We start from the raw sequence: 11,756 nt of genomic DNA, 5'->3' as shown, positions 1-11,756 counted from the left end.
TCTACATCTCAGTAAGATATACCGAAGTGTTACAACAATAAGACCATTATCTACATCTCAGTAAGATATACCGAAGTGTTTACAACAATAAGACCATTATCTACATCTCAGTAAGATATACCGAAGTGTTTACAACAATAAGACCATTATCTACATCTCAGTAAGATATACCGAAGTGTTTACAACAATAAGACCATTATCTCAAGCTAACTTTCTCTACCATAATACTAAAAATCCCTGTCATTCATTTGCCTATTGGATGCACCATCCATTGCAAATGACCAGAATCTAATTAGTTTTCAGGTGTTGTTGAAGTCTTTCAAGATGGCAGAGCGTACACTTCAACAAGTTCGTGTTTTTATAGTCATTTACGGACTAGTGAACATGCCTGTGATTTTATTTGGTTTGCCGTCAACATTATCCCTCTCTACTGGCCGCTAAGGCCTGTGGTCAACGAAATCCAGTGAAAGTGATCGATGACTATAATATGTTGTTTTTGCCAACCTCTGTAATGTAATAGTATTGATGACCCGGAAGTTTTACTCATACTCACACGATAAGGGCTGACCGAAAACCTGCATGAAACCGTTGTCAGCCAATATATCATTCTGAACACGCTATACCAAGTTACGTTTATCACAAAAAAGTTCCAAACCTTTCATCTTTCAATTTCCATTCACACTAAGATGTTGAAAACAACTGTAGAGATGTTACTTGTTGTGTGGGGACTCGTCACCAAATGTCATTACACAAAGATATGTTAAGTGGATTTCTAATAAGACTGTAAAAGCTTAACTATGGTCAGGAAAAAGATAAAGATGGTAAATGTGTTCAATATCACGAAACGCAAAATAACATAGTGCTTTAGAAAACCCCAAACAAGAGAAGAAGAAAAAGAAACATTAATCCAGAATAAAAGTTAATATTTAACAATAGTTCTTTCATAATATTGAACGAATATTACACGTGTACTGGTACAAATGTGCAAACATAACTGACATCATGTATCAAGTTATGGACCTGTTCCTGACGATCACAGCCATCATAAAAACATAAGGACCTGTTCCTGACGGTCACAATTTTTTAAATATCAAATGTTGGTAGATTTAAAGGATTCAAAACCTACGATTGTTGATTTTCAGAAAACGAACATAGCCAAGAGTTAGCATGCGAATCCGAGGGTTCCTAGTTCACGACCCTTTGCCACAAAACGCGATCCACACTTTAGGGTCGTACGTTTGTTTGTTTATTTGTAATTAAGCACAAAGCTATACAATGGGCTATCTGTGCTCTGCCAACTACAAGCATCGAAACCCGGATTCCTAGCGTTGTAAGTCCGCAGACATACCGCTGTGCCACTGGGAGGCAGTGTCGTACGTGCGCTATAAAACTTATGGTCAAATCTCATTATTTGGTCAAGAGTTGGCCGTGAGTGATGTTGACTAGCTGCTCTACATCTATCAGCTCAAAATTACGGACGGCTATGCGCAGATGACCTTTGTGTAGCTTTGAAATAAACGAATAAAAATCATAATCTTGAAGTATACTTGTTGTAGTGAGAACCTGCATCGGTCTTTAGAGAGTTGATGAAAAACAAGTGTCGCATACTAAAAGTGTTGTAGTGAGAACCTGCATTTCTGTCTTTAGAAATTTGATGAAAAACAAGTGTCGCATACTAAAAGTGTTGTAGTGAGAACCTGCATTTCTGTCTTTCAAAAGTTGATGAAAATCAAGTGACGCAAAATAAAAATGTTATAGTGAGAACCTGCATTTCTGGCTTTAAAAAGTTGATGAAAAACAAGTGTAGCATACTAAAAATGTTGTAGTGAGAACCTGCATTTCTGGCTTAAGAAAGTTGATGAAAAACAAGTGTCGCATGCTAAAAATGTTGTAGTGAGAACCTGCATTTCGGTCTTTAGAAAGTTGATGAAAAACAAGTGTCGCATACTAAAAATATTGTAGTGAGAACCTACATTTCTGACTTCAGAAAGTTGATGAAAAACAAGTGTCCCATACTAAAAAACAGAAATATTGTGGTTCCGTCATGTTAGAAAAATACCGCTCCGCTTATACACACGGTGTTGGAGATCATGGTGCGTAAAATTTCTAATAAAGTTTTACATATGTTGGTGAGAAAAATACAGTATGTAACGTAGGAAGTACTTATAGACAATGTTTCCTTAGCAACATGTTCAAATTGTATTTCCTTGTATATCTTTGAGAAAAATACAGTATGTAACGTAGGAAGTACTTATAGACAATGTTTCCTTAGCAACATGTTCAAATTGTATTTCCTTGTATATCTTTGCGAAACGAAAACTGTTTAAATCAAGAACTTATTAATACATTTATTGTTTTGATAGCGACAAGTTTTCTGTCGTTTGTAGTCACAAATCATGTCTGTAAGTGTTTGTGGTCAAACAATAAATTCTTTAACCTTTACATCTGAACGAAGTTTGTATCTGACATGTTATCTTAGGAAACTTCTTTTAGAAAACAAGTCGGGACTTGCTGATAAAAAAAACACGTTTTTTTTTAGAGCTATATGGTTTGACCATGAACATAATACGATAGTATGTTTAACGATTTTTGGAATGATATTTATTTCAGTTGTTGTGCAAAGATGTCAATTCTTAAGAAATTTCTCTGCTTAATATGTAAACTCTATATTATAGTTCAAAGGTAAAAATTAGGGATCTCTAGATGTTGATAGATTGAGTGATAACCTACTAGGTCGATTCATAGATCATAGCTCAGATAGTTGTAACAGAGAGAGTGTGTCACCAGATCAGTCTTCAAATGTCAAGGTAGATAGATACTCAAGGGTTGAGTGGTGTGGTAACCTGCATGGTATATTGGGTCATAGTTTAAAAGTTGACATTGATGACAACTATTCCAGAGTTTCTGATATGAAGGGTAATGATAATTTTTGAAGGAAAGTTTATTGATCATAGCTGATGATAACCTATAAAAAAGGTCACTAGATTATAACAAGCAAACGATGATTCTAATGAATAAAGGCATAGTCACTGTTATATTTGATTGTATAATTACACCAGTACCAGATAAAAACGAAAATAATGTACAAGATAGTTATAGTTTCCTTTTTCCAGGAATTATGGCAGAAATGTTGGAAATATATTATATTACATTATCGAATTACTTCCCAAAATATGATGTTTTATACAGAAAATCTCATTTGCAACATGGCTAACTATTTCCAGTTTGCTCCTGAAGAAGAAATGTCCACCTTTCGAATGAGCTCGTGTTATAGGTTTTTAACCCTTTTATACCGCTGTTTAAAATGTTTTACTTTTATGATACATCATGCTTACTTTTCCTACTGATCTCAGTTTATCAGATAACTCATGTTGACTAACTGTGATGTGGCAGTTCCGTGATCGTCAAATGTTTCATGAAGGAAATGGTTTTCTTGGTCTGCTATTAGTTTCTCTGCAATGAAGGTTCAATTCTGTTTCACTGCAGTGATGTACCACCATCTACAAGGTTGCTGCTCCTGCGAGAAGACAGGAACGTGTTGAAAAGCGCTAAAGAAAAGCAATAATTTTAAAAATCATTAGTAAAGTATCTTTATCAATAATGAACGGTACGGTTACTAAGCAGGAAGGTGATGCCAGATTCTATGTAATAGGCCAAAATGGTCATCTTTCGAGTTTGGCCAAACTATTAATAATGTCATTGGTCTCTCATTGTAATATCCATTTTTCTATGCTTAAAGCCAAAATATAACTCTAGGTTCAGATATTTTTAATACTTACACTTAGAGGTCAGATTACTAAAACATTTATTTTCTGTACGTTATGAGACAGGCGCACCCTGGTGGTTAGCGTGTCGAGCTGCTGATCGAAGGGTCGTGGTTCAAGACATGAACAAGCTCTGTGGATGCGTTATAAACTCTTGTGACTGCTGGTACTTCAGGGTGAGTACTTTCCCTTTGGGCAGTATTTCAAAATTAGAGACGGTTATATCTGAATCCTATAGGAGAGTTTGACCTGGTTATTAACCCACACATATACAAGGCGCCTTTCTGCTTAAAATTCCCAATTCCATTTCTCAGTGATATTAAAAAAGCATTTACATATTGTTATCTTGTAAAGGTATATCATAAATTAATATTAACCGTTATTTCAACAATTACAGCGACGTACAGGTATTGTTAACAGGTTTAGTATCTAATTCGTAGTTTTAATGGTAGGTGTAAGTGAATTAACGTACAGTCAGTTAGATCATCTCTGAATAGCTTAGGATTCTATCTTTAGTAAGAATGTCTATTAAAAGGCTTTTAACGTGACGACAGCTATGGGAGGTAGGGGGGAGGATCTGTCTTGTTGGAGGGTGATGTTTCCAATGCCTCACTCATCTAGGCGTAGAATACCATGGTTTTCTCGTAATAGACACTATTTGCTGTAATAGTTAGTGTACAGACAGTTTTATCAACAAATATAAAGAAATGTGTTAATCGTGATATGTGTTAGAGAAGCTTCACCACAAAGTAACATTACAGCCGAAAACATCGTTAACAGCAAGGGTACCAAAAAATATATCTTAAAAACGTATATTATCTATATATTCATTAATTTTCATTTTTACGTCTGACCTACGCCAGTAGATTTTTGATGGGAAGTTATTGATAATAAAGGATCATTATTAAGCTTCTGTTAATCTTCGTGAGGGTTTTCATAATTATTTCTTGAATAAATCCCCCCCCCCCTCAACTCGGATAAAAGTGAATTTCAACTGTTCGAAGCGTGGTTTCTAGCCACGTTTTATTGGTCATCGGTTTTATCTAAACCTATTGTGTAATATTAAGTGGAAAGTGTGAACCACGTTCCTCGATGGCGTAAAAGTTTCTAAAGCGAAACCCTTTGAGATTTAGTGGTTGTTATATTGTTTTCTGTAGTTTTCTCTGGCCTAATTGTCTCAAACCGACGAATTAACTGTTTAAGACCTTAGGGCAAGCTTTTCTTTATTAACGTTATTAGTCGATGATGTATACAACTGACTACTATATTCATTGAACGTTATTCTCTTCAGCAGGCCAAACATCTGAAGAAGTTAAACTGTCCGACTGCTAGAGTCATATCGGCTTAAGACAAGCACTGACGATTTAGGCACAACTTAAAAGCAACAGATTAAATACATAAAGAAAATATTGCTCGCTCTACATTACATTAGTCAGATTACAAGACCGTTTTGTATCCCTATGGAAAAGTCAAAATATTTTGTACATTCTGGAACCAAAGTTATAGAATTGTACACTTTAATAATTAATAAATATTATATAGCCAGCAGGAGGAGGTTGGCAAGAACATTACTCAATAAGTAAATCCTCTTTGTGTTTTCTGTGTAAAATTTAGGTTTCCATCTCTCTTTATTTTTGTACATTTCATTTTATTTACTTCCCAACCGTATTGCTTACACCACTGTAGGATTTCACTCAGCGTTTTCAACAGTCCGGCTAAAGAAGCTTCAGAAGAGAAAAAGTAGCGTACTTTAAAAACCACATAACTAGATGTTTTATTGACATCGTATAATCCGACCTTCAAGTATTATTACATAAATTAATAGATCATGATAAAAAAAATATATTTTATTCTTGAACATTCAAATACATGTATGTAAAACGTACACATTTAATGTAAAAAAAAGTTTTTATTTTACATCATTATTAATAACGTTTCGGAATTTTATCAAGATGTTTCCTATTTATCATCATTACTGGAATTTTGGTATCGCAACCAGATATTTTCTTTACATATTAATGACGTTTCGCTATCGTAACTATATGTTTTATTTATATCATTATTAATGACGTTTCGGTTTTTGTGACCAGATGATTTTCTTACATCAACAAGTATTTTCTTTGTATGAGTGGGGACGGTCTTCAGATTATAGTAAAGATATACATTGATGGTAATTTCGTGTGATATATATATGTATATATATATATATATAACGCTACAATTCACTTGATATTTACAATGAAATATTTATTAGCCAGACTTGAGATTCATTGTATTACTGAACATATTTATAAGATAACCTTCCTTCACTAAGCTTGGCTGTCACTATGCTTTCGAACTTTAAGTACGTTTGATTCAGAATGTTCTCGTCCCTAAGTTTTAACTGAAAGACTACGGGGAAGACAGTCTAAAGCACATACTGCCAACTCGTATCTGACCGACAAGTAATCTTAGAACACCACTGTTATGGCGCACTCACGCATCAAAAGTGTGGAGTCCATTTTTGTGGCAACGGGACGTGAATCATAAACCCTTGTTTTCACAGTCCAGGCTCACTAACCACTTTAGGAAGACAAATGACTCGAAAAGCTTAGCTATGAGTGTAGTGTGTTAAACGTGTTCAGTGAAATACGTTATTCTGTGGAAATCTCCAGAAGATGTTATTTCTTCTGTCCACGGGCAAACATATGCATCTTTAAATCTCGGTTTAAGAGGCATTTATTGTTTGTTTGATTTTAGCCCAAAGCCACACAATAGAGTAGCTACGTTCTGTCCACCACCGAGAATCGAACCCTGGATTTTAGCATTGTAAGTCCGTAAATTTACCGTTGACCCACGAAGGACACGTTCCATGTAACAGAAATGAGGACATTTTATCCCCTGGGATGGGGACAGAGGTATGATTTTATTGTAATATTAACTAATTAACGTTTCATTAATTCTCTCATCCCAAGACGGCTATTTTTAATCCAAGACATTCGCCGTTTCTTTTATTGGTGATGTCTATCTAAAAGCCACTCGCCGATCAAGTACTGAGGTTGATCTCTTGTGTTGTTCAACGTTTCATTATGGTCTAGAGTCGTCTATTGAACTTATAATAGGTAGTAGAGCGGTGCAAGGTGGCAGTCGAAATGTGGGCTGTAGGCCCACTCTTTTACCAGCTACATATATAATAAATTCAAGAATATTGTACTCAGAGTGGTATTAATCATCACATTGGCTTTGTTCTCGTGGCTGTGAGTATTACAATATTGTGGATATACACTCTTCGCATTAATAATACAATTTACAAAAATGAAAAACAGAATTTCAGACGAAGATCTCTTTTGCCATTTCAGACAGTTTCGTTTCCCACTAGTATTTCTATAAAGGTTTAATTAGCAGAAAATAATGCACCAGTTTCAAGAAAACATAATGACAACGGAAGTATTTTTTATGCTTATAATATCTAGTCCATTACGTTTAATTTCTCTGATATCAGATCATGATGTCATTTCCGGTAAGAGGCCAATTTCTCATGAAGTTTCCGGTGGTGCAACACTTTGCTTTGATAGTTAAGTGTAAGGCTTTTTTTAAACTGTAGCCACATCTGTTAATATGTTTTACGTTTTTACTTGATATAATTCTTCAAAGTACATATGACAAGCTGTAATTATTCGAGTTTGTATTGAATAATATTTTGTGACTTTAATAACCATCCCAGCATTAAACATTATATATTTATAAGAATTTGTACACTTTTATTCTGTTCTCTTCTCCACCTCACCCCCCTTTTTTATATTCTATAGATAGAGTCTAAAATCTGCGGATAATTGCTGTTCTGTGGTATGTAAAACTTGCCCACGCTCACATACCGTACGTGCCCCACCAGTGTCAGCAGCTCACGCGCTGATTAACATGATAAGGGCGAGACAGAAAGTATCGCCGAGAGGGAAAACGTTAGTGAATTATAAGTATGCACTTGACGGTCGTTTTGTCTGCTTAGCTCATCTTATCCTCCCTAAGAAAGCGACAAGCTGAGTGTGACACCTTAATCGCTTCTTTACACGTTGTCAGAAAATTCGATTCTATGTGGTCAGTGCATCCCTCTATCGGTCACACATTTCACTGTAGTTAAAGATGGTCCATAAAATGGATCGCGAAAACTTCTGATAACGAAATGAATGTTGATAATAATAAACTTATTGACGATATAATTTCGTTCAGCGTTTTGATAACTAAATTTAATAACAGGTCATTTTGACTTTCTGGTAAATACAAAATTATTTTTGTTTTTCTAAAGTTGCTAGCTTCTGGACTTTCTGGTAAACTTGATAGCACGCCATTTGTAAATGATGGCTGTAAACTTTATAGCATGTCACTTGTACATAATAGTTCTAAACTTGATGCCATGCTGCTTGCACATGATGGCTATATATAGTTGATAGTATGCCACTTGCACATGATGGGTATATACATTTGATAGTAAGCCACTTGCACGTGATGGCTACACACCTCGTTGTGATAGAGTGTAATTTGAACTTCCTGATATCTGAATTAGACAAGCGTAATAAAGTGTGTTTATGCTAACTTTGAACTTCATTCTGGTAACTGTTAACATAACGTGGACTTGAAAAATATTCTACAGACAAGCTTGATGACAAAGCCAACCGAATGTTCTAGAATCTAGGAAGTGCAAATTTGAAATGGTACCATTTTATGCAACTTTCTGATAGCCGTAATCATGATTGTGGCAACTTCTGATAACCGTAAACATGATTGTGGCAACTTCTGATAACCGTAAACATGATTGTGGCAAATTCTGATAACCGTAAACATGATTGTGGCAACTTCTGATAACCGTAAACATGATTGTGGCAACTTCTGATAACCGTAAACATGATTGTGGCAACTTCTGATAACCGTAAACATGACTGTGATGAAACGAGGGCTTCATACTAACTTGAAACTTGGTTAGGGTAGAATATAGCTTGAAGCTGGAAAATAGAATAGCTCTACACTGACTCAAATAAAAGGTTGGTAATAAAATATATACTTAATATTACTTTATGGGTGACACAATATTTTGTTACGTCTTTTTGCACGATGTTCATCAGTAACTTAGGTTATTATACATGTTTATATATTCCTGCTATGCGATACTGATTACCTTAAATATTTGTTGTGATTTCTCACAGGAGGATGTCCTCTAAGCGGAAGAGTCCCCCGACGAAACTCTCGACTGACCAAACTTCTTCACAACCACGTGGACGTTGAGAATAACAACGATTTAGACTATGAGAATAAAGGTCCTCTCAATGAAGGCCTGCTTATGAACTCAGCTGGTCGGTCTAAAGCAGAACAGAGAAACGGAGACATTTTTCATAGAGTGAGCCTCATTGACGAAATGTGTACGCCTGAAAACTACTCAGTTAGTGCTTTTCGACATCGAGGTGATGAACCTGAAGCCGATTCTTGTGACAGTTTAGCGAGTGATTCTGGCAGTAAAGCCACGCCCACGCTGCTACATAGCCGGAAACAAAGGTTGTTACAAAGTGTTTTATCAGCTCGTTCTGAAACCCCAACTGACTCTGAATACGACTCGGAGGGTGCTTACAGCGAAGGTAATGAAGCAGTTTCAGCTGATGGGAGACCCTCATCGAAATTGCTAAACCATTCATACGTCGGTGAAAGCAGTAAACCCTCTGGTGGCCATGCTGGAAAACGGACGATGGACGATGTTTTGAAAAGATTAACATCTAAAATGAGTGCTAATGCGTCACAAGATGAATACAGTTTAAGTGTAAATATTGGGAAAAGTACAGAGGCACCACCTTCAAGCATCCTTTCAGAGGAGAGAAGGTAAGCTACATGATCAACGTGTTTGAATCACAGGTCTATCCAACGAAATATACATTTTTATTTGAATGCCAGTGACATATAAAAATCACACAGAGTTAACACTTTCAAGTTATGGTGAACACATTTGCAACACCTCATATTTCCTTAAATGCTACTTCGTGTTTACATGAAAATAATTGTGCGAGTATAATAGAAAATCAGCAACTTAAAAAAATACGGACTTAGATGGATATGCATAAGAGCTGTGTCATTGTATTCGTAACGAAATATATTTACACTTCGATTGGTATCGCATAACTCAAACCAAGCCACGTTGATACAACTGTGAAGTGTGAGTAAATTAAAAACTATATTTCTGCACAGCTATGACTGTGAATTGTATTTTGTTTTTTAGCAAGGGCTTTGAAGTTTTCGTTTAAATTAAATATAATGATATTTTTACGTTGCTAGAATTGTGGTGTGTACATTAAGCAGAAATACGCTTTTATATTTTCAAGGGTTTTGTGTGAATTAAATAACTTAGATGTTTACATGGCCTAGTGGTGAGGGCGCTATACCCGAAATCGGGGGAGCACAAGTTCGAATCCCCTTCGCCGAACATACTCACCCTTTCAGCCGTAGAAGTATTATAACGTGACGCTCAATCCCACTATTCGTTGGTAAAAGGTTAGCCCAAGAGTTGGTGGTGAGTGGCGTTGACTTTCCTCTAGTTTTCCCCGCTAAATTAGGGACGGCTAACTGGAGAATCGCCGATGATGCGTTATCAACTAACGAGTTGCGAGTAGTTAATCGAAGAGGGTTCAGATTCTCCCTCTTTATAATAAGAATTTCTCGTTTGTTTGTTTTCTCTGGAATCGGTCAAAATAAAAGTGAAATAATAAAACGTATAACTAGAAATTTTGAACAAAATTCTGGGAATTAGGTTACTGTTTCATTTAAGAGGCGCGAGCTCGACAAGCTTCAAGTTTTTTTCTTGATAAAACATACAGATTAAGAGTATTATTATAAAAGTATTTTTCATTTTTAAATAATTAGTAAAAAGAGCTATATATATAGCTAATCAAAGTAACAATTAAGATAGTGGTTACCCAAAAGTGTTTAAATAGTGAACTGAGAAAAAAGTTATATATATATAACTAATCAAAGTAACAATTAAAATAGTGCTAATGAAAAGCACTGCCTTTTTTGATGCCTGATATCGGAAAGATTAAGGAAACAAGACACAAGTATTGAAAAACCAAAAGGGCGTTCGTTGCAAGTTTTCCTAACTCGACACGTTTAAAGAGAGTGAAGAAACTACCATTAAAAGTAGGCAAAGTAGTGCTGCTTAAATCAATGAGATGGCTTATGCTATAAATACTGATAATGTTGTTTCAGAACTCATAACCTTTCATGACAAAGACAATTCTAAAGACAGACAAACGAAAAATAGCAAAAAATCGTCTCAAAACTTAGAGAGGTCTCGACGCTTTGTTCTCCATTGCAGAAGTCGACGCCATGATAGGATTCAATGAAATAAAGTCACGTTGTGAAGCGAAAGCAATCGTTGCCAAGTAACTAAGTTTCAGATTTGTGGCGACTTTTTTATATGAGATCAAACTCACCAGCGAATAGCTAGAAGACAACTGTGAAAAAATAGAATATTTCCTTCTTCAATGAAGGACTGATGAATGCTTTGCAAAGTACTGATGGATTTGAGGGAGTTTGCAGAAGAACAGCAGAATCATATAAAATATACAGTTTTTATATCAGAGTTGTGATAAAGTTATTCTTGATACACAGCAAAGCTTCAAGGTCAATGTTTTTAACGAAACTGTCGATACAACCATTAGATGATTGTAGAGAATTCAGCAACTAGAGGAACACAGATCAGTGTTCAGTTTCCTTCATTTGCATTTCTGAATTGTCGAAAGTCAGCTTAAAAGACTTGCTGAAATACAGCGTGGATCTTCCAAAATCGGTTTAGCAGAAGGCAATGAGAAAACTAAGGTCAAGGCAATAGAACTGTACGAAAAATGACAAGCACTCTCGCGGAGAGCGAATAAAATGACACCAAAAAGTATACTTGAACACTTGTTCAAGAACAAATTATCATCGTCTTTTTCTAAAACCTTTGGCCCGGCATGGCCAGGTGGTAAGGGCGCGGAATCT

General features: G+C 35.7%; 1 protein-coding gene across 1 annotated transcript in view; it reads left to right on the top strand.

Moving 5' to 3' along the window:
* The window catches only part of LOC106456964 (transcription factor Sox-5-like), a 337,448-nt gene that overhangs the window by 219,765 nt on the left and 105,927 nt on the right, over window positions 1-11,756 (top strand). Inside the window, exon 4 of the mRNA XM_022382769.1 lies at window positions 8,942-9,605. Within this exon, the coding sequence (XP_022238477.1) occupies window positions 9,076-9,605 (530 nt within the window). The 5' untranslated portion in view covers window positions 8,942-9,075. The remainder of the gene's footprint in view (window positions 1-8,941; window positions 9,606-11,756) is intronic.

This window comes from Limulus polyphemus, unplaced genomic scaffold (genome assembly GCF_000517525.1).
Source record: "Limulus polyphemus unplaced genomic scaffold, Limulus_polyphemus-2.1.2 Scaffold276, whole genome shotgun sequence".
In the NCBI taxonomy this organism is placed as follows: domain Eukaryota; kingdom Metazoa; phylum Arthropoda; class Merostomata; order Xiphosura; family Limulidae; genus Limulus; species Limulus polyphemus.
The sequence above is the reverse complement of the archived record's forward strand: the minus strand, read 5'-3'. Positions and strand labels throughout refer to the sequence as shown.